Source organism: Moschus berezovskii, chromosome 5, assembly GCF_049115385.1.
Source record: "Moschus berezovskii isolate FMDL1 chromosome 5, NW_MosBer_1.0, whole genome shotgun sequence".
NCBI classification, from domain to species: Eukaryota; Metazoa; Chordata; class Mammalia; order Artiodactyla; family Moschidae; genus Moschus; species Moschus berezovskii.
Window position 1 is genome coordinate 7415168 of NC_142464.1, and position 24342 is coordinate 7439509.

A 24342-nucleotide genomic window follows, 5' to 3' on the forward strand; every position below is an offset into this window, starting at 1 on the left:
AAGATCCTACTCTCTCACTTCTGGATAATCCTGAGGCTTTGTGCAAACGCTAAATGAAGTCTACACAAACTGCCCCCTGGAGCACTGAAAGTATGTCCAACAGACCTACACAGCCCCTCAACAAAAGTGATTTATTAGTCAAAAGCAATTAAAGAAACCCCTGTCCAAACATTAGCTGACCATTAACTGAGCAGAAACTGCAAAAACTGCACAAAACAAACAGGCTTTTACCAAATTAGTCCAGGAAAAGTCACAAAGCAAACAGCAACAACAGCAAACCTAACTGACCCTGGGGATAGGATTGTTATGGAAACCATGGTGTTGGAAAGAGACAAGCAGCACTTGAAGACACAGAATAGCAGGGTTATTCAGCCCTGTGCAGGCTGCGCGGAGTTGCCTCCAAAGGCTGAGCACCCCAGCTTTGTTTTGGGTATCTTTTATACACCATAAAGTTCTCACTAAAACAGCTCAGATCCCTCCCCTCCCCAGGTAGCCCAAGCAAGGTGAGCAAGCAAGGTCACGGAAGCAGAAGCTGTGATTGATGAGGAGCAGCTGTTAAATCAGGATTAAGGAAGGAAAAGCAAAAGGCTATTCCTTTAATTGGGGGCTTTGATCTCGCTCCTATCTCAGGATATGTCTGAGCAACAACAGTATCACCTTGTATTATTTAAAACGTTCAGTTCTGAACACAAAAGTAGGAGACTAGCAAAGAAACAAGAAAGTATGGCCTATACTCAGGAGTTTAAAATACCATACAATAGAAACTGTACCAGAGAAAGTGCAGAGGGTTGGACCTGTAGACGGAGACAAGCAAACATAAGAAAACAGTTGAAATTATCCATTCTGAGCAAAAACAAAGAATAAAAATTAAGATGTCTCAGAGACCTGTGGGGACTCCATCAAGCATATCAATATATGCATGTGGGAGTCACAGGAGAGGGGCAGGAGGAGAAAAAGGGTATTTGAAACGGCTCCAAACTTCCCAAGTTGATGAAAAACATTAGCCTACACGCCCCAGAAGCTTAATAAACTTCATGGAGGATAAACTCAGAGATCCACACCTAAGCATATCCACACACTAGTCAAGCTACTGAAAGACAAAGTGGGTATCTTGAAAGTATCAGGAAAAACGTGACTCCTCACATACAGTGACCCTCAGTAAGATGAACAGCTGACTTCTTGTCTGAATGCTGGAGGCCTGAAGACCAAGATGTGACATTTCAAGTGTTGAATAGGAAGACTATGAACCAAGAATTCCATACATATTGAAACTTCAAAATGAAGCACAGTCCTACAGAAAAATTAAAGACATTCTAAGATAAAAATGAGAGCATCTGTCATTTTCAGACTTCTACCTGCAAGTAACACTAAAGGGAATTCTTCTGACTGAAATGAAAGGATAATAGTTACTAATTTGAATCCACATCAAAAAATAAGAAGCACCAATGATAAAAGGTAACTACACAGATAAATACAAAAGACAGTATAAATGTGTTTTAATTTGTAACACTTTTCTTGTCCTAACTTAAGACAACTGCATACAAACAATAATCATGAAACTGTGTTTATGAGCTTACAATGTATAAAGGTATAACTTATCTGACAGTAGGGCTTCCCAGGTGGCTCAGTGGTAAAGAATCTGCCTGCAAATGCAGGAGACGTGGGTTTCATACCTGGGTTGGGAAGATCCCCTTGAGGAGGAAATGGCAATCCACTCCAGTATTCTTGCCTAGGAAATCCGATGGACAGAGGAGCCTGATAAGCTATAATCCATGGGGTTGCAAAGAGTTGCACATGACTTAGTGACAGCATGCAAAGCACATCTGACAGTAATAGTACAAAGATCTGACAGTAATAGTACAAAGAAGGCGCTCAGAATGGAGTTACAGTGGAGAAAATTCGTGGTATATTGCTCAAATGAACTTGACGTTAAATCTGAATTACACTGTTTTTAAGACGTTAGCTGAAATTTCTGGAGCAACCACTAAGGAAACAACTAAAGAAAAAAAAATAGAGATTTCAGTTTTACTAAATCAAATTACTAAATCAATTCTCAGCCCTAGTCTTGTAACAAATGACACAGGTTGATCACTATTTTCTCTTTGAAACACATTTTTTCCTCCTAAGTCTCACTTGTTGGAGCCTCCTCCTTTCTCCAACCTCTAAACGGCTGAGGGGCTCTAGACTCAATCCTTGATGTCCTTCTCTTTCCTGTCTTCATTTACTTGTTAGGTGATCTTACCCAGTCTCAGGACTCCTAGTATCAACTAGATATTGATGGCTCCCGAATTTGTATCTATATCTCTAACCCATCCTCTGAGCACTAGAGCCAGAGCATCCAACAGACCATATGTACTTTCACCTAAATGCCTAATAAATGTCTGCATGGCTCACTGTTCAAACATAAAGTCTTCAGAGAAACTTTCCATGACTATCCTGTGTAAAGCAAAATCTCTCCCTCACTCTCTATCCCATAATCTTTTTAAATTTTTTTTCACAGCTGTCATCACAACCTATTTATATTTATATATGTTTTAGGTTAAGTTCTAAGTGCTGAATTCTTGTTCACTGTTTTACCTTAGTGCACAGAACATACATGAATATTTATCAAAGCAAAAGAAAGGGAATACTGATTAGGAATAAGTGTATAAAAGGGTTTTTCACAAATACATAAAACAATGAAGATACTTACTTTTCCTTTTTTTCTTGTTTGTGGGCCTCTCTTGTAATTTGAGCTGCTTTTCTACTATATGGATGGATGACTTTTTTTTCTTGTCCTACACTTTTTCCCTTTGGTGCTTTAGGCTGAAATGTAAAGATACATAAATGACCTCTGTCAAAAAATTTTCTTTAGAAATAAAAATTTTAAACAGTTCAGGTCATTCGCTCAGTCGTGTCCGACTCTCTGCGACCCCATGAACCACAGCACGCCAGGCCTTCCTGTCCATCACCAACTCCTGGAGTTCACTCAAACTCATGTCCACAGAGTTGGTGATGCCAACCAGTCATCTCATTCTCTGTCGTCCCCTTCTCCTCCCGCCCCCAACCTTTCCCAGCATCAGAGACTTTTCCAGTGAGTCAACTCGTCGCATGAGGTGGCCAAATTTTAAACAGTAGTATAACAGAAATACTGTGAGCTGGAAATACGTCACTAGAAATCAGGAGATATGCCAGACTCAGTCTTTGTTTCCATGGTCCTAATAGAAATGATATACAGTTGACCTCTGAACAACACAGGTACGGAATGTGTGGGTCCACTTGAGCATAGATTGATTGTTTCCCACAGTTAAGTACTACAGTGCTACATTATCTCTGGTTATGGAGGAACTGTATATATGGAGGGCTGACTATAGACTATACGCAGATTTCGGAGCGGAGAGTCGGTGCCCCTAACCCCTGCACTGTTCAGGAGTTCACTGTATTCAGGACTATGCTCCAGTGATGTAAGAAACTAAAGGCACAGTCAATAAACCAGGTTTTCAACTGTTCCGCCTTCAAAGCAGATACAGAGAATGCAGATAGTGAGGAGACTCACAGGTGGACATCTGGGTCAAAGTTAAAGTTAAGAGAGGGTAGAAGGAACCCAAGATGTTAACAGGAGCCTGACTGTAGAAGCTGCACAAGAAGCTGTAGAAAACAGTGGGCAGTGAATAAAGCAAAATCAAAGCTGGATGCACAGGAAATAAGAACAGAGGGAATAATATAAGCCATCTCAAATCAGCCCATTCCAAAAGAAACAAATTATTTTCCCATTCAACACTTAGGCCAGTTAACCAGGTCCTCTAACTAGCTGTTTAGCATTTCACAACTGTTTTACTCCTACATATTTCTGTATCTTATATCTGACCTAAATTACTCAGGAACTTTGTTTGGCTCCCTGTAATAGAAAGCCAAAATAACAGCGGCTTAACCCCGATGAAGTTAGATCTCTTCCACAGAAAGCAGGAGCTGAAGGCTCTGCTCCATGGAGCCCTGAAGCCCACTCCTTCTTGCCGCATGCTGTCCTCAGATGGAACACCAGGCTTTCAGTCCAGCCAGTGAGAGGCAGAAGAGAAAATCAACAGGCATGTTCCTTCTTTATTATATATAAAGGAGGATTATATAAGTGATTAGTAAATACAGTCTTTATTCCCAGAAAAAAATACATGATCAGAGAAGAACAAGAGGCTCTTTAGGGGACAGCTGGGAGTCTAACATAGCTAATCTTCAAAAAGGTCACAATTTTAGAATATTCTCTCCAAAACTACTGTCACTGCTTTAAATCAGCCTCACACTCTTTCATGATTAAGATGGCCTTTAGGTTCTCACTGCTAGTCCTTTTTCATTGGAAGACACAGAGTGGATCTGTCTAGAACACTAATGAGTAAAGTCCATCTCCCCTGCTAAAGGGCTTCACTAACTCAGTTAGGCCCTAAAACCTTAACACGAGAAACAAACTACTCCGACTTACTCTCCAGCATTATACCCCACTCAAAAGACTCTTGATCATTCTTACTAACTTCTCACCATTCCCAGAACATACCATGCTGCTTTGCTTTTTTTTTTTTTTAACTTCTGGAGACTGTAATTGTTTCCTCTGCCTGTAAAATCTTTACTTGTCCTCTGATAAAATGCAGGTTAGTCACTTCCTTTATAAAACTGTCCAAGTAGAATTAATCAAAATGACCACTTCACATACATATTCATTTCTTCAACAATTATTAACTTAAATGTTCAATAAATATTTACTATTGCCTTCGTGATGAACATGACCAGAGAACATTAACTCCAAGTGTGAAGCCCAGGCTGACCCTAGAAGCTGGTCACGGGTACAGGAGTGTGGTGGGAAACCATCATCAGGGTGTGTGCGTTCTTCCATGTGTCTCTGCGCGTGGAGGGGGGAGAAGGGAAGGTGTAACAGGAGCTTGTGTGCATGAAGGTTAGCTAGCAAACGCAGATCAAGCAAAACTCTCAGAACTCAAGGCACACTGCCTCTAAGACGGCCCAAAGTGACCCCCTCCTGAGGCCTATGCATCCACCCCCTTGAGTGTGGGCAGGACCCAGTGGCTCACTTAGGGGACTAACATTTGGGAAAGTGATACAGTATTGGTCCAGAGATAGGTTACGAAAGGACCCTGGCTCTATCCTGCCCACTCCACTCTGCCCTCTCTGGCTCCCTCCTATGGAGACTAGCTGTCTTGTGGTGAGCTGTCCTGCACAGAGGCCAGTGGGACAAGTGACTGAGGGAAGCCTCAGGGAGTGAAGAACTGAGGCCCTCGGTCCAAGAGTCCACAAGGACCTGAACTCCACAAAGAACCATGTGAGGGAGCTGGGAACTGGACCCTCCAGAGATGAAGCCACAGCCTCAGGTTATACTTTGACTGCAATCTTGTGAGAAACCTTGATGGAGAGGATCCAGATAAAGTATGCCTGGTCTGTGACTCACAAGAACTATGAGATAATAAATTCTGTTGTTTCAACCCAATGAATTGTGGGATAGCTTGTTAAAGAGTTAACTGATGACCAAAAAAATAAAGCAAAGATATCTTTGAAAAGATAGTTTTATTTCACACATTCCAACAAATAAAGTGCTTTCAAAAAACTGGAACAAGATCACAAAATTCTCAAGAAAAAAAGATGATCTCTGAAGCTGTAAAACTTAACTGAAGTTACAGACTTGTGTAACATTGTTTTAGCAGTAAGCCCAAGTCTACAGAAAATTTCCTTTAAAGATTTAAAAACTTTCTTTAGAACAAGAAATAGTGTGATAACCCTTGGAGTACAAAATGTCTGCACAGCTTTAGAAGACATCATTTTAAAGAACCTCTAAGACTTAGTTCAAAGAAAGTACAAAGAAACCAAACTTACATTCTGACTCAACTATGGACTGATTCCTTATAATAATTTATTCATGAAAAGGTTGCCTCAAGGCAGGTTATAAATATACAATAAGGCACAGAAATATGTACCATAAAATAATAAATTTCAAAACAATTCTATGTCAATATATTATTTTTTTTTTACAAAAAAACCAACAAAATGCTTCAAGAGGGGAAAAATGAAGTAACAGCCTATCAATAAAATTAATCTATTAATTACATTCTATTCAAACTAAAATACTTCTTAATTAAAAAGCAATCAATCTTCATTAGTCAGGGATTCTTCAAATTTGTTTTAGAAAACATCTAACAAGTCTAAGATAGTATAGAAACATTCTATATATTGGAGGGGAAATGTTTACACTGTATTTTCAGTTCAAACTTAGTATTTTGTTTCAAAGAACATCAAATTTAACTTTCAAAAATACAATGCATTGTTTTAATATGCATAAAAGACTATTCTAAACAACAAAAAATTCTGAAAAATTTCTGGCATCATAGAAATAGTCTATTTAAGAAAACTGGTATTAAATGTCTCTCTTACATACAATCTTTAGTGATCACTTCAGAAAATTCATTACAAACCAGTCTTTGGATTCATACATGAGATTAACAAAGAAAACACAAAAGATGTTTATTCAAACACAACAACAAAGAGAGGTTTTCTGGGGCAATACACTTTAAATATTTCTATAAAAACCATAAATAACAAAATTGAACTTTTCCTAAAAGACAATCAAATCTAGGCATAACTAGAAAAAGAAATGTCATTTCAACTGCTCAGTATAACTGGAAACCTAAAAGAATGATCATTTCACCAAATATACTTAAGGTACACAAATACACACAAATATTTTTTAAAAAGTAGAGGAGTAATGCCATGCCTACAACTGAGAAAGCTTACAGTATATAATACCTTGAACCACAAGTAACCATAATCACAAAGATAAATTCTAGAATATGATAAACTAAGTCACTTAATATCAAAGATGTGACAGGAATATAATGAACTAATTAAGAGAATCTGACTTTTGCAGTGACTCTATCCTGAAGAATTTTAGGGCACTTCCCTTGCTTAGCAGATAAATATGATGACAAGTGTCAATAACAAATACCTTGTTAGAGCATCCAGAAAGGACACATAAGCCGTGTTAAACCCCATTCAATTTTCAAGGACCATTTCCAATTTAAGTTCACTTCCTCCTTGAAGCTATCCACTAACAGGTAACTATTTCATTCTCAATAATCTTGCTCTCTGGGGAGCATTTTCCACACAGCACTTAACATACTGTACTGACCAGTCATTTAATTTCACACTTGTGCTTATTTTCTTATTTCCATTGCAACTCCCCGAAGACTACAAATATGTCCTATTGGGTTGAAAAATAAGTTCAAAAGAAATAAAAAGAGGTTTCCAAGGTGGTGGAGGAGTTCTACCAGGAGCTCATTTTGCTCCACAAACACATCAAGAATACATCAACAGGTGGATCAGTTAACTACATCTACAGGCAGAGCACCAGCTGACCACTAGCAGAAGACCTTGGATACTGGAAAGGACAAGAGGGATCACTGTGTAACCAGCTAGGATGAAAAAAGAAGGGAAAAGAGGAGAGGACGTGGGACAAGCCCTGCGCCCTGGTGGGTAGGTGAAGGTGGGCAGCAGTCTCATCTGGGGATGCCCCCTAACCGACGGCAACAACAGACACAGGCGGAGCACCTGAGGTGTGGAGAACGGGGAAACAGCTGGTCTGTGGCAGACTGACAAAGATCGACACAGAGGGCTGCTGCTACAGCCCTGAGCACCGCAGACGGGGATGTGTCCCCACCAGTGCGCACAGGGGCTGAGAGCGGGAACATGCAGGTAAGACAGCAGAGCTGGGGAGAGGACGCTGTTGGCTGCAAGGAGACAGCCTGAGGGGACGGAGGGGGGCAATCTGTCCCTGGGAAAGCAACTCAGACTGCCACAGACGCAAGGCACCACTGCTGAGTGCTGAGCAGGGGTGGGAGCCGCCATCATACCCTCTCTTTCCCCATGTGCTGGCCCCTGCCTGCCGATGGGTTGGGAAGGGTCCCAGCCAGGGAAGGCCTTAGCGCACCTCTCGCTGGACGCTAGGAAAGGCCTCCAACAGTGGGCCCATGCATGCCCACAGCCGAATGGCAGCAAAGGTCCCCACTAGGGCTGATCTTCCACCAGCCATCTGTCGTACCCGCGACTGCAAGCTTCCCTGCTCTCCGCATCACTGAAGGACTGGATCTCTAGTGGCCACCAACTCCTCCGCTCACTTGTTGATGCTGCGACTCTGATCCCAGCAGCTGTGCTGCCTCCACACCCTGTCCTCACAGGCCAGACCTGAGAGCTCTCAGGCAGCCTTGGGAGCAACTCCTGTGTATGGCCAACACTCAGAGGTGGGGCAAAAGCCACAGCGGAGCCCCAGGGGTCTGGTGACTAAGGAATAAAAATCTCTCAGTGCAGCTGCACAAAATGTAGATTAAATCCCTGTGATCAGCTGGCTAAACTCAGCGTCTGTGGAATATCCAAACGGACAATGGCTGTTCCCACAACTGAGACTGGTCTAGCTCTAGCAGCTGTGGACTCTGCAGCAAGTACACGTGGGAGACGGGCCAGGTCAGAGTCTCAGTGTCCCCCCAGTGCCCACAGCAGGTTCAGAGACCTAGTTAGAGGTAACGAAAGGTCTGCTGGGGAGGCAGAGATTGGCTGTGATTCACAGGAGGGACAAGGACACTAATAGAGGAGACCCTAGGAAAACATTATCATTACTATTATTTTCCTATATTCTGTTGTTTCTCTCATAATTACCACTTTTTACTTGAAACTGTGAAAGTGTTAGTTTCTCAGTTGTGTCCAACTCTTTGTGACCTCAGGGACTGTAGCCCACCAAGCTCCTCTGTCCATGGGATTCTCCAGACAAGAATACTGGACTAGGTACCATTCTCTTTCCAAGCTCATCTTCCTGACCCAGGGATCGATCCTGGATCTCGTGCACTGCAGGCAGATTCTTTACTGTCTGAGCCACCAGGGAAGTCCTATTTAAAAATTTTTTTCTTTAATTTTTAAAGTATATTTTACAATATTTTTTATTTTTATATACTTTTCATTGTTTTCTGTTTCTTCCTGTTCTCCCTCTGTTCAGTTTTGTTTTTATTTTTCTGTTTTAGGTTTCTTTGCTTTATTCCCTGCACTCTGCTTTCTTACTTTTTGCTTTTGTTAATTCTGTTTTTAACCGTTTGATCTGACTCCTGGGTTACTCTGCTTTGGCAGTTCTCTTGATTTCTGATCTCTCTGTTTTCGTTTCCTCTGTGTGCACGTGTGCACTTGTTATTTGTTCAGCTCTGGTTTTACTATTTGTCTTGGGCTTTGTTTCTTCATTTCTCTTTTTTTGTTGTTGTTGCTACTACTTGTTTATCTCTTGGCCATTTGTCTTGAGTGCTCTTTGACTCCACCACCCGCCTTACTTTTTTCTTTCTCTTTTGCCACACTGTATGACTTGCAAGGTCTTGGTTCCCCAGCCAGGGATTGAGCCTGAGCCTTTGGGGCAGGAGTGCTAAGCTCAGGATGCTGCATCAGCAGAGAATGCCCAGAACTAGGGAATATTAATCCGTGACAGTTCTCTCAGAGGTATCCTTCTCAACTCCAAGACCTGGCTCCACCCAACAGCCTTCAGTCCCCAGTACTAGAAGCCTCATGCCAAACGACAAGCAAGACAGGAACACAGACCACCCATCAGCAGACAGATGCCCAGAGAAACCCCAAAACACACCACCTGATGTGGGACTGACCATCAGAAGGACAAGATTTAGCAAAATCTACCAGAGCACAGGCCCAGGCCCTCCCACCAGGAAGCCAACACAAAAGACGGGACCAAACTCACCCACAAGGGGCAGACATCAGAAGCAAGAGGAGCTAAGACTGCATAAAGGAGACCTCACACGCAGTAAGTCAGACAAAATGAGAACAGGAGCAATACGCTGCAGAGGGAGCAACGTAAAAATCCACAAAACCAAATAAATGAAGAGGAGATAGGCAATCTACCTGAAAAAGAATGCAAAATAATAATAGTAAAGATGACCTAGATCTCAGAAACTGAATAGGGGCAAAACAGAATGGAGAAAATATGATAAATATTTAACAAGGACCTAAGAGAAATAAAGAACAAATAATGATGAAAAACGTAACAAAAATAAAAAATACACTAGAAAGCATCAATAACAGAATAACTGAAACAAAAGAATAAGTAAATGAGCTGTAAGATAGAATGGTAGAAATAACTGCCAAGAAGCAGAATAAAGAAAAACGAATGAAAAGAAATGAGGATAATATCCAAGACCCCTTGGACCACATTAAACTCACCAACACTCGAATTATAGGGATCCCAAAAGAAGAGACAAAAACAAAGAAATGGCTTGAGAAAATTTTGAAGAAATTATGGTCAAAATTCTCCCTAACATGGGAAAGGAAATAGCCACCCAAGTCCAGGAAGCACAGAGAATCCGAGAGTCCCATACAGGATAAAACCAAGGAGAAACAGGCTGAGATACACAATAATTGAACTAATAAAATTTAAATACAAAAAAAAATAAATAAAATAAAAGCAACAAATAAGACACAGGGAACCTTCACATAAGGTTATCAATTGATTTTTCAGCAGAAACTCTGCAAGCCAGAAGGGAGTGGTAGGATATATTCAAAGGGATGAAAGGGAAAATCCTACAACCAAGATTACTCCATTCACCAAAGATCTCACTCAGATTCAGCAGAGAAATCAAAAGATTTACGGACAAGGAAAACAGCTGAGAGAATTCAGCACTACCAAACCAGCTTTACAACAAATACTAAAGGAACTTGGGGGCATGGGGGGAGGGGAGACACATGAAAAAAGACCTAAAAAAAACCCAAAACAGTAAAGGAAATGGTAATGAAAAATCTCAAATAAACAACCTAAGCTTACACTTGAAGCAAACATATCAATAATTAACTTAAATGGAAATGTATTAAATGCTGCAACCAAAACACAAAGACTGGCTAAATGAATACAAAAACAAAACTGTATGTGCTGTCTACAAGAGACCCACTTTAGACCTAGGGATACATACAAAGTGAGGGGCTGGAAAAAGACATTTCAAGCAAATGGAAATCAAAAGAAAGCTGGAGCAGCAATATTCATATCAAATAAAATAGACTTTAAAATAAAGATGGTTACAAAAGACAAGGAAGGACACTACATAATGATCAAGGGATCAATCCATGATGAAAATACAATTGCAAATATTAACACATCCAACATAAGAGAACCTCAATACATACAGCAAATGCTACGAGCCACAAAAGGGGAATCAAAAGTAACACAATAATACTGAAGGACTGTAACACCTCATATCAATGAACAGATCAACCAGAGAGAAAATTACCAAGGAAATTCAAGCCTTAAATTACACATTAGATTAGACAGCCTTAATTTATACTTATAGGATATTCCTTCTGAAAGCAGCAGAATACACTTTTTTCTCAAGTGCACAGGAACACTCTCCAGAATAGATCACATCTTAAGTTACAAACCAAGCCTCTGTATCAGTAAATTTTAGAAACTGAAATCATATCAAGTGTCTTTTCCAACCCCAACATTAGGAGATTAGAAATCAATTACAGGAAAAAAAAAGAAAAAAAAAAAACTGCAGAAAAGAACAAACACATGGGTACTAATATACTAGTAAATAAGCAAGAGATCACCATAGAAATTAAAAAATACCTAGAAACAAATGGCAACAATAACAAGACAACCCAAAACCTAGAGAATTCAGCAAAAGCAGTTCTATGATGGAAGTTTATGGCAATACAATTCTACCTCAAGGAGCAAGAAAAATCTCAAATAAACAACCTAAGCGTACACCTAAAGCTTTTTCTAGTTAGAAAAAGAAGAACAAACAAAATCTAAAGTGAGTACAAGTAAAGAAATGTTAAAAATCAGAGCAGAAAGAAATGAAATGGAGACAAAGCATTCACAAAGATCAATGAAACTAAACGCTGGTTCTTTGAGAAAATAATCAAAATTGATAAATCTTCAGCCAAACTCTACAAGAAAAAAAGGGAGAACACAAATCAATACAATTAGAAATGAAGGCGAAGTAATGACACTGCAGAAACACAAACGATCTCAAGAGACCACTACAAGCAAATATATGCCAATTAAGTGGACAAACTGGGAGAAATGGATAAACTCTTAGAAAGGAACAACCTTCCAAGACTGAAACAGGAAAAAATAGAAAATATACACAGACCGATCACAGGCAATAGAATTGAAACTGCGATTAAAAAGCTTCCATCAAATAAAAGGCCAGAACAAGATGGCTTCACAGTCAACTTTATCAAACACTTAGAGAAAAACTAACACCTATCCTTCTCAAACGCTCCCATGAAAACGCAAAGAAAGGGACATTCCCAAGCTCACTCTACAAGGTTACCACCACTCTGATACCAAAAGCAGACAATCACACACAAAAAGGAATGTTACAGACCAATATCACTGATGAACATTGAAACAAAAATCCTCAACAAAATACTAGCAAAAACACATCCAACAACACATTAAAAGGATCATACACTAAGATCCAGCTGGATTTATCCCAGGGATACAATAATTCCTCAATGTACACAAAACAGATAACATGATATACCACATTAACAATCTGAAGATTACAAACTATATGATCATCTCAGTAGATGGAGAAAATATTTTTGACAAAATTCAAAACCTGTTTATGATAAAAACTCTCCAGAAAGTGGGATATAGGGAAACTACTTCAACATAATAAAGGCCATATATGATAAACCCATAGCAAACATCATTCTCAATGGCAAAAACCTGAAAACATTTCCTCTAAGATCAGAAACAAAACACTCTCCACTATTATTCAACAAAATTTTGGAAGTTCTAGCCATGGCAATCAGACAAGAAAAAGAAATACAAGAAATCTAAATTGTAAAAAAGAAAGTGTAAAACTGTCGTTGTTTGCAGATAACATGATACTGTAAATAGAAAATTCTAAAGATGCTACCAGAAAACTACTAGAGCCAATCAATGAATTTAGTAAAGTTGCAGGATACAAAATTAATACACAGAAATCTCTTGCATTTCTGTAACTAACAGGAAAGATGAGAAAGAGAAATTAAGGAAACAATCCCATTTACCACTGCAGCAAAAAGAATAAAATACCTAGGAATAAACTTTCCTAAGCAGGCAATACATCTGTATGCAGAAACTGTAAGATAGTGATGAAAGAAATCAAAGAAGACGCAAACAGACGGCGATATATATACCATGTTCCAGGATTGGAAGAATCAATATTCTGAAAATGACCATACTACCCAAAGCAATCTACAGATTCAGTGTACTCCCTATCAAATTACCAATGGTATTTTTCACAGAATTAGAACAAAAAAATTTCCAATGTGTATGGAAACACAAAGTATTTTAGTTGCTCAGTCATGTATGATTCTTCACGACCCCATGGACTGGAGCCCACCAGGCTCCTCTGTCCATTGGACTTTCCAGGCAAGAATACTGGAGTGGCAACATAATAAAAACCATATATATTACAAACCCACAGCAAACATTATCCTCAATACTGAAAACCTGAAAGCATTTCCTCTAAAATCAGGAACAAGACAAGGGTGTCCACTCTCACCATTACTATTCAACATAGTTTTGGAAGTCCTAGCCACAGTGATCAGAGAAGAAAAATAAAACGAATCCAGACTGGAAAAGAAGAAGCAACTCTCACTGTTTGCAGATGACACGATCCTCTACATAGAAAACCCTAAAGATACCACCAGAAAATTACTAGAGCTAATAATATAGTAAAGTTGAAGAATATAAAATTAATATACAGAAATCTCTGGTATTCTTACACACTTTAACAAGGAAAAAACAGAGAAATTAAGGAAACAATCCCATTCACCACTGCAACAAAAAGAATAAAATACTTAGGAATAAATTTACCTAAAGAAACAAGACCTATATATAGAATCCTTTAAAACACTGATGAAAGAAATCAAAGATGATTCAAATAGATGGAGAAATATACCACGTTAGTGAATTGGAAGAATCAATATAATGAAAACAAGTATACTACCCAAATCAATCTACAGATTCAACACATTCCCTATCAACCTACCAACGGTATTTTTCACAGAACTGGAACAAATAATTACACAATTTGTATGGAAACACAAAAAGCCTCAAAGAGCCAAAGCAATCTTGAGAAAGAAGAATGGAATGGGAGGACTCGATATTCCTGACTTCAGGCTATACTACAAAGCTACAATCATCAAGACAGTGTGGTAATGGCACAAAGACAGAAATATAGATCAACGGAACAAAATAGAAAGGCCAGAGATAAACCCACGCACCTATGGACACCTTATCTTTGACAAAGGAGGCAAGAATATACCATGGAGAAAAGACAATCTCTTTAACAAGTGGTGCTGGGAAAACTGGTCAACCACTTGTGAAAGAATGAAACTCGAACACTTTCTAACACCACAGACAAAAATATACTCAAAATGAATTAAAGATCTAAATACATTCTGGTCTTACAAGACCAGAAACTATAAAATTCTTAGAGGAAAACATAGGCAAAAGACTCTCCAACATAAAGCAAGATCCTCTGTGACATATCTCCTAGATTAATGGAAATAAAAATAAAAATAAACAAATGGGGCTTAATCAAACTTAAAAAGCTTTTGCACAACAAAGGAAACTATAAGCAAGGTGAAAAGACAGCCTTCAGAATGGTAGAAAATAATAGCAAATGAAACAACTGACAAAGAATTAATCTCCAAAATATACAAGCAGCTCAACACCAGAAAAATAAACGACCCTATAAAAAGTGGACCAAAGAACTAAATAGACATTTCTCCAAAGAAGATCTACAGATGGCTAACAAACACATGCTCAACATCCCTCATAATCAGAGAAATGCAAATCAAAACCACAATGAAGTACCATCTCACACTGGTCAGAATGGCTGCCATCAAAAAGTCTACAAACAATAAATGCTGGATAGGGTGTGGAGAAAAGGGAACTCTCTTACGCTGTTGGTGGGAATGCAAACTAGTACAGCCACTATGGAGAAGAGTGTGGAGATTCCTTTAAAAACTGGAAATACAACTGCCATAAGACCCAGCAATCCCACTGCTGGGCATACACAGCAAGGAAACCAGAATTGAAAGAGACACATGAACCCCAATATTCACTACAGCACTGTTTACAATAGCTAGGACATGGAAGTAATCTAGATGTCCATCAGCAGACAAATGGATAAGAAAGCTGTGGTACATATACACAATGGAATATTACTCAGCTATAAAAAGAACAGATTTGTGTCAGTTCTAATGAGGTGGATGAAATTAAAGCCTATTATACAGAGTGAAGTAAGTCCGAAAAAGAAATACCGATAGTCTATTAATGCATATACATGGAATTTACAAAGACAGTAACAATGACCCTATATGCAAGACAGCAAAAGAGACACAGATGTAACCAACAGACTTTTGCACTATGTGGGAGAAGGTGAGGGTTGGATAGTTTGAGAGAATAGCACTGAAACATGTATATTCCCATATGTAAAATAGATGACCAGTACAGGTTCAATGAATGAAGCAGAGTATTTCCAAGTCAGTCCTCTGGGACCACCCAGAGGGATGGGATGGGGAGGGGAGTGGGATGGGGATTCAGGATAGGGGGACACATGTGCACCCGTGGCTGATTCATGGCCCAAACCACCAGAATATTGTAAAGTAATTAGCCCCCAATTAAAATAAATAATTTTTTTTTTTTTTAAAGAATACTTGAGTGGGTTGCTACTTCCTATTCCAGGGGATCTTCCCAACTCAGGGATCGAACCCAGGTCTGCTGCAATGCAGGTAGACATTTTACCATATGAGCCACCAGGGAAGCAAAGACCCCCAAACAGACAAAGCAATCTTGAGAAAGAAAAGCAGAGCTGGAGGAATCAGGCTCCCTGACTTCAGACTACACTGCAAAGCTATTATAATCAATATAGTATGGTTTTGGCACAAAACAAATATTAATCAATGGAACAGGACAGAAACCCAAGATAAACCCACACACCTATGGTCACCTAATCTTTGACAAAACAGGCTAGAATATACAACAGAGAAAAGATAGTCTCTTCAATAAGTGGTGCCGAGAAAATTGGACAGTTACACGTAAAAGAATGAAACCTGAACACTCTCTAACACCATACACAAAAATAAACTCAAAATGGATTAAAGACTGAAACATAAGGCTGGACCCTTTACAGCTCTTAGAAAACATAGGCAGAACACTCTGACATAAATTATAGCAAGACCTTTTGGACTCATCTCCTAGAGTATGTTCCAGGTTTGCAAGAAAGCAACCAAGTGATCAGAACTCCCACTTGGTAAAATAGGAACAGCACATGGAGACAGAGGATATCAAGAACTCACTTTTAGACTCCAGTTTAGATGCCCTGAAGACAGTTAAGTAGAGATGTGAAGTAAATGAATAAATTTATTAGTCTGGCACCAAGAAAAAAGGCCTGGGCTAAAGATAGAAATTTGGGATAATTTGGGGTTACATGTGATACTTTAATGCCACACAAAGTGATACTTTAATGCTACACAGGTAAGATTCCCCTCAGAAGAATAAAAGGGCTTGAGGCTAAGCTCAGATGAACAGATGTTTAATAAGCACCTACAGGGTAACAGGCACCAACATAAAATCAATAAGAAAAAAATAGCAAACTAAAATAAAAAAAAGGTCACAAGAAAGAGTATATATTAATTGCTTTTAAAGTTTTGAAAAAATGTGTGCTCTACCTTAAAAGAAATGTAAATTGAAACTCCAGAACTTCCTTTGTGGTTCAGCGGTTGAGAATTCACCTGCCAATGCAGAGACATAGGTACAATCTCTGCTCTACAAAGATTCCACAAGCTTCAGGGCAACTCAGCCCATGTATCTCAACTACTTATGCGCCAGCACCTAGAGCCTGTGCTCTGCAACAAGAGAAGCCATTGCAACGAGAAGATTGTGCACCACAACTGGAGGGCAGCTCTGCCTTGCGGCCACTAGACAAAGTCCATGTACAGCAATGAAGACAGAGTGTAGCCAAATTTAAATAAATAAAATCTATTTTTAAAAAAGTGTAAATAAAATTTTTAATGTGTAAAAATGATTTTAAAAATTATTAACACTGTGGGTGAGTTAGCAGTCTCACTAATAAGTGGGATTATCAATAAATTGGTACAATCTTCTGGAAGCAATCCTTATCAAGATAAAAATCACATGTCTTCCCTGGTGGTCCAGTGGTTAGCACGCCATCCTTTCACTGACGAGGGCATGGGTTTAGATCCTTGGTTGGGGAACTAAGATCCCACAAGAGTGAGGTGTGGCCAAAAATCTAAGATAAAATAAAAACTGAAAATGTTGCACATCTTTTTATCAAAAAATCCTATTTCTATTTAGTGTACAGACATTCACATATGTACAAAACAAAAAAGAATAATCAATATAGCAGTGCTTGTAGTAGCAAAAGAATGGAAACAGCTTAAGTGTTCCCATCAGAAACCTCACAAATAAAGTACCATAAAAGTAAACAATAGGGTGTCAGTTGTTAAAAAGACAAATAGATCCAAATGCACGTACATAGATTGGTCTAAGATCAGGTACAACAAAAAAGTAAGCGGCAGAGAACTGTGTCTAGCATACTGTTTCTATTAAAGGTGGTTGGAATTAGAAGACGTATGCTAGCATATTCATATGAAATGTATGAACAGTTACCTAAGAAATTGGGTTCTACAATGGCTATTTCTCAATTGAGCTTGGGAATTAGGTAACAGAGTCGGAGGCAGATCTACTTTTTGCTGTAGGTAGACTAACGTACTATTGCCTAGAAAATCCCATGGATGGAGGAACCTGGTAGGCTGCAGTCCGTGGGATCGCTAGGGGTCGGACACGACTGAGCGACTTCACTTTCACTTTCACACATTGGAGAAGGAAATGGCAACCCACTCCAGTGTTCTTGCCTGGAGAATCCCAGGGACGGGGGAGCCTGGTGGGCTTCTGTCTATGGGGTCACACAGAGTCGGACACGACTGAAGTGACTTAGCAGCAGCAGCAGCAGCAGCAGCAGACTAACGTACTCCCTTCCAAAGATGTCCATGCCCTAATTCTCCCGTATTCATGAATGTATTACCATACACAGCAAAAAGGACTTATATTGAGACGGGGAGATTATCCTGGATTATCCACATGGATCCAAAATAACTGCAAGGGTCTTTATAAGAGAGAGGCAGGAGGATTACTGGGAAGAAAGAGATGTGGCCTCCTCTTAAGGTAAATTTGAAGATGTTACACTGTTGGCTTTGAAGATGAAGGAAGGAGCCAGAATCAAGGGACGTAAGCAAGTTCTAGACATTGGAAAAAGGAAAGCGATTCTTCCACTAGAGCCTCTTGAAGGAAGATAGCCCCCAAAATACCTGGATTTTAGCTTAGAAGACTAATTTTTGGACTCTGATATCCAGAAACGTAAGAAAATGAATGTGTTGTTTTAAGCCATTGCTGCTGCTGCTAAGTCACTTCAGTCGTGTCTGACTCTGTGTGACCCCATAGACGGAAGCCCACCAGGCTCCCCCGTCCCTGGGATTCTCCAGGCAAGAACACTGGAATGGGTTGCCATTTCCTTCTCCAATGTGTGAAAGTGAAAAGTGAAAGTGAAGTCACTCAGTCGTGTTCAACCCTTAGCGACCCCACGGACTGCAGCCTACGAGGCTCCTCCATCCATGGGATTTTCCAGGCAAGAGTACTGGAGTGGCTTTCCATTGCCTTCTCCGTTACATCTGTATTAATTTTTCATAGAAGTAACAGGAAATTAGCGCACTTTTCATGGACAACCATATTTTACTTTTTTTAAACTGCATACATATAACACTATTCCAAAAAAGGTTAGTATCCTAAGTAGATTTTCATTAATGTTTCTCTTTAATTTTACTAACTTTCAGGAGCAAGTTTTTACTAGCAGGTAATCTCTTTAATATTTATTATACTTATAGGGATAAGAGAAATGAAACAGAACTGAGAGTCCAGAAACAAACTCAGGCATATAGAGCCAACTAATACTTGACAAGGGAGCCAAGAAGACTCAGTGGGTGAAAGACAGTCTCTTCCATAAGTGGTGCTGGGAAACTGGACATTCACATGAGAAAGAATGAAATTGGTACCCTCCCTTACACCACTTGCAAAAATGTACTCAAAATAGAAGAAAGATTTAAATGTAAGGCCTAAACTATAAAACTCTTAGTAGAAAACATAAATAGAAAAGTTCCTTGACACTGACCTCAGCAACTACTGTTTGGTTATGAAACCAAAGGCATAAGCAACAAAACCAAAAATAAGCAAGTGGGACTGCATCAAATGAAAAAGTTTCTGCAGAGCAAAAGAAATGATCAACAAAATAAAAAGGAACCTACAGGAGTTGGAAGAAAATATAGGCAAAATCACATACCTGATAAGGAGTTAGTATCCAAAATATAAAAGGAATTCATACAATTCAATACAACAACAACAAAAATCTAATTAAAAACTGGGCAAAGCACATGAACAGACACTTTTCCAAAGAACATATACAAATGACCATCAGGTACCTCTACTATTACTAAAGGTAACTGCAATAACTAACATTCACTACGCACCAGACACTGGGCTCGCTGTTTACATTTAATTTTCCTAATTCTATGAGGTAGGCACTATGATTATTCCAACTTAACAGAATAACTTTTAGAGGGGTTAAGGAACTTCATCAAGTCCACAATTTAGCAAAGACAGGTGCCAAACATCTTCCAGGACTCCACTGCCCACATTCTGAGCTGTAGGAAAGAACTTTATATAGTAACTGATGCAAATGTGTAGATGAAAAAACCTCCAGCTCCAAGCTGAGTTTAAATTCAAGACAAGATGTAACAGAGACACTGCTGATGCACCAGAAAAATGACAGGCCAGGAAACGTGCCAATGAGAACAGATTTATATTCCCTGACTCATGAAAAGGCAATACACTCCTACTGTAGAGCCTGACAAAAGTGAAGTTCTGACAGTCACGGACAACGGCAGTCAAATGTCAATGAACACCCCCAATCACGAACACACAATTCAACTACTAACAGTAGTTAGGCTAGAAAATTATGAAAAGCCGGCAATCGCACATTCTGATACGTAAAAAAGACTGAATTTACACAACGTGTACAGCCTGAAGCAAAAACTGACGTGAAAAATGAAAATACAATGATAAGGAGAAAAAGAAAATAAAAAGGGATTAATGGCTCCAAAATCACTGCGGATGCTGACTGCAGCATGAAATTAAAAGACGCTTACTCCTTGGAAGGAAAGTTATGACCAATCTAGATAGCATATTAAAAAGCAGAGACATTACTTTGCCAACAAAGGTCCGTCTAGTCAAGGCTATGGTTTTCCCAGTGGTCATGGATGGATGTGAGAGTTGGACTGTGAAGAAAGCTGATCGCCGAAGAATTGATGCTTTTGAACTGTGGTGCTGGAGAAGACTCTTGAGAGTCCCTTGGACTGCAAGGAGATCCAACCACTCCATCCTAAAGGAGATCAATCCTGGGTGTTCATTGGAAGGACTGATGCTAAAGCTGAAACTCCAATACTTTGGCCACCTCCTGCGACGAGTTGACTCACTGCAAAATACTGATGCTGGGAGGGATTGGGGGCAGAAGGAGAAGGGGATGACAGAGAATGAGATGGCTGGATGGCATCACCGACTCGATGGACATGAGTTTGAGTGAACTCCGGGAGTTGGTGCTGGACAGGGAGGCCTGGCGTGCTGTGATTCATGGGGTCGCAAAGAGTCGGACACGACTGAGCAACTGAACTAAACTGAACTGAATGACACTGAGACCAGGTAACTTTTTGCCACACTATAGACTTCCTATGTCGTTTTCGTTAGAAACTAACTGAAAAAGGAACATTTAAAAACCAAGTTCGGAGGAGGCAATGGCACCCCACTCCAGTACTCTAGCCTGGAAAATCCCATGGACGGAGAAGCCTGGTAGTCTGCAGTCCATGGGGTCGCTAAGAGTCAGACACGACTGAGCGACTTCACTTTCACTTTTCACTTTCATGCATTGGAGAAGGAAATGGCAACCCACTCCAGTGTTCTTGCCTGGAGAATCCCAGGGACGGGGGAGCCTGGTGGGCTGACGTCCATGGGGTCGCACAGAGTCAGACACGACTAAGTCGGAGGCGACTTAGCAGCAGCAGCATGTTCGTATTCAAGAATTATTCTCAAGAACAGAAGCGAAAAAAGCAAGAAAGGGCAGTTCTGGGATACAAACAAGCGGTAAGTGTAAACACAAGCAAGCAGAATTTAGATACTGGTTACGTCTAAGTGGCTCCTGGAGATACAGATTCAAGGAGGAGAACGGGGATTTCTTACAGTGAGTAATAAACGAGATTTCCTTATACAGTTGACCTTTATACTTCAATGTGTTATATAGGCGCTCTTTAGCTGAGGCGCGGAGGCGGGGTCTGGGGCGGGAGTGGTCATTGGCGGGAAGGCGGGGAGCGGACCCGACGCCCGGCGGCCGCGCCGCGCCAGCCGCTCTCACTCAGTACAGCCGCGTCCCCTGCGCCCCCGCGGGCGGGGGGCGGAGCCACGGAGGGCCCCGACTAGAGCCCCGGACGCGCGGAGCCCTCGCCCGTCCCGCCACCCGTTCTCACTCCCTACCCGCTCCCAGCCGCCCGACGTCGGCCCGCCTCCCCGACCCGGCACTGACCGGGGCCTTCTAGGAACCAGGGGGAACCCACCATGGCGATGTTCTCACGGTCCGGGCCTCCGGAACGCCGACTCCACACGCCAGCACCTGACCGCCTGCACCAACGTCCCGTCGCGCGGTGAGTCCAGCCAAACACACGAGGGGCGGAAGAAGCCCGGCGACCTGACCGGAAGGGGAGGGGCGAGTGCTCTTTCCTGAAACGTCCCCGGAAACAAGACCCGGTCTTTGTGAGCCGCAGGAGACTGACGCGTCAGCCGGGTGCTCTCCGTTTCCGAGGGAAACACGGGCTCTCAGGCGTCTTCCCTGCGCTCAGATCCGGGACCACAGCCTCTTCAGACGAGGCGCCTCGGCCCTAGGCTCCCGCCCAGCGCAGGCCTGCCCTCTGCGCCTCCTGGCTGCCAGAGCGAGGCTCCCCCGAGGCTGTGTCCTCACCCGTGAGAGCCGCGTGTGCACGCTCGAATCTTCCTCCCACCTGCTTTTTCTGTGTTCTCAGGAGGTGTTTTCGTTCCGTCTGTACTTGGTAGAATTCCATGGACATTATATTCATTCAGCAAATTGTGTGCAAGGCTTTCGGAACGGGCAAACTGTTTCCACGCCCTCGCTCAGCTCATATTCCAAGGCAGAATATGGAGGGAAAAAAACAAAAACCCTATCAATTAATATTGTTTCCAGTAGTATAAGTATTCTGAAAAACAAAGTTGAAGGGAAGGCAGGGAAGTTGTTTTAGGCGTGGTGGTCTCTGAAATCCACTTTTGAAAGAGTTTAGCAGAGACGTATGTTAAAGGCAAAATTTTCAAGACACTTATTAACGGAAGTGAAGTGAAAGTCGCTCAGTCGTGTCTGACTGTTTATGACCCCATGGACTATACAGTCCATGGAATTCTCCAAGCCAGAATACTGGAGTGCGTAGCCTTTCTCTTCTCCAGGGGATCTTCCCAACCCTGGGATCAAACCCAGGTCTCCCACATTGCAGGCAGATTCTTTACCAGCTGAGCCACCAGGGAAGCCCAAGGGAAGTTAAGACAAACTTTATTCAAGAGGTTCCTCCTCAGTCTGTGTGAGGATCACCACAATGGGGGAGAGATCTACTCGGAATATACGTGGACAAGTGGGAATTTATAGCCAAGGAGCAGAGTCGGGGTTGGTGGATGGAAAGTACTATGAGGAAACATTAAGGATAACGGTGTGTTCTGGCTGCTGCTGCTGCTAAGTCGCTTCAGTTGTATCTGACTCTGTGCGACCCCATAGACGGCAGCCCACCAGGCTCCCCCGTCCCAGGGATTCTCCAGGCAAGAACACTGGAGTGGGTTGCCATTTTCTTCTTCTACATCAACCTAATGCATAGGTACTAAGTTGCTTCAGTCGTGTCCAACTCTGTGTGACCCAATATACTGCAGTCCGCCATGCTCCTGTGTCCTTGGGATTCTCCCGGGAAGATTACTGGAGTGGGTTGCCTGTGGCCTCCAGAGGGTTATCCCGACCCAGGGAAGGAACCCAGGTCTCTTCCGTCTAACCTGCATTGGCAGGCAAGTTCTTTACCACTATCGCCATTTGGGAAGCCCAACCTGGAAATAGGCAGGCTGGTGTAATCAGCCATCACCTGGTAATAGATGTGGAGGTTGACCAGATATGGAGGATTGGGGATTCTGTCTAAACTGACTTCCCTACTAAAACTGAACAATTAGGTAAGAATAGGAAATCCAAAATTCCAGGCCTAGTTGAAAAATGAGGTCAGGGGAACCTAAGTAGAATTTGGTCAAGGAAAGACTCTGTCACCTGAATTAAAGGAGAAAACCAGACAGTGGCAAGGAGCTAAGACAGTGAAGTTGGATGTGTTTGTTAGATATGTGTGTGCAGGTTCATGTATTTAATCACAAATATAGCCATTTAAAACTAAATTGTAACCAAGAGTGTGTGACCACAGGATCCCTGAATCATGGGGCAGTGCTTTTAAGTGTGTGCAAGTGCACTGTGTATGAAGCTACACAATCAAGGGCAGCCTTGCAGTAGGTACTCTGGAAGTGTTACTCTATTGAGAACAGTTAGCCCATAATGTTTACACCCTACTTCTGTACTCTCACCATTGCATGTGAAGCCATCTTACACGCACCCAAGCCTATTCCCTGAATCTGGCTTAGGGCACATCATTGTTCTGAGTTCTATGCTACTGCAAATCCAGTAAGCATTAAATTATTATTCTGTGGCCATCATTTAAAAAGTTTACGAGTAACAGTTGCTGGAGAGGCTCTGGAGAAAAGGGAAACCTGTATGGCTGGTAAGAATGTAAGCTGGTGCAGCTACTCTAGAACCTATGGAGGTTCCCAAAAAAATCTAAAAATAGAATTACCATATGATCCAGCAATCCTTCCCCTAGGCATGTGTCTAGACAAAACTATAATTCAAAAAGATGTGTGCACCCCTGTGTTCATAGCAGCAAAATGCCCAATAGCCAAGACTTGGGAACAGACTAAATGTCCATCCACTGATGAATAGCTAAAGAAGATGTGGTACATATATAGCATGGAATATTACTCAGACATAAAAAAGAAAGGAATAATGCCATTTGAAGCAACATGGATGCAACTAAAGATTATCATACTAAGTGAAGTAAGAAAGACAAATACCATATGAT

The 24342-nt window shown here is 41.1% G+C and overlaps 1 protein-coding gene across 4 annotated transcripts in view; it reads right to left on the bottom strand.

Moving 5' to 3' along the window:
* The window catches only part of TMA16 (translation machinery associated 16 homolog), a 40287-nt gene extending 18202 nt beyond the window's left edge, over nucleotides 1-22085 (bottom strand). For 3 of the 4 annotated variants that reach the window (XR_016037393.1, XM_055434411.2, XM_088836142.1), the window contains exons 1-2: nucleotides 21742-22085; nucleotides 2693-2805 (exon numbers count right to left, since the gene is read on the bottom strand). Coding sequence is in view for 3 of the 4 variants with exons in the window: in XM_055434411.2 (XP_055290386.2) it covers nucleotides 2693-2805; nucleotides 21742-21744 (116 nt within the window). In the remaining variant the exon portion in view is untranslated. The remainder of the gene's footprint in view (nucleotides 1-2692; nucleotides 2806-21741) is intronic. The other variant, XM_088836143.1, reaches the window with a different exon arrangement.
* Between the last annotated feature and the right edge of the window lie 2257 nt (nucleotides 22086-24342).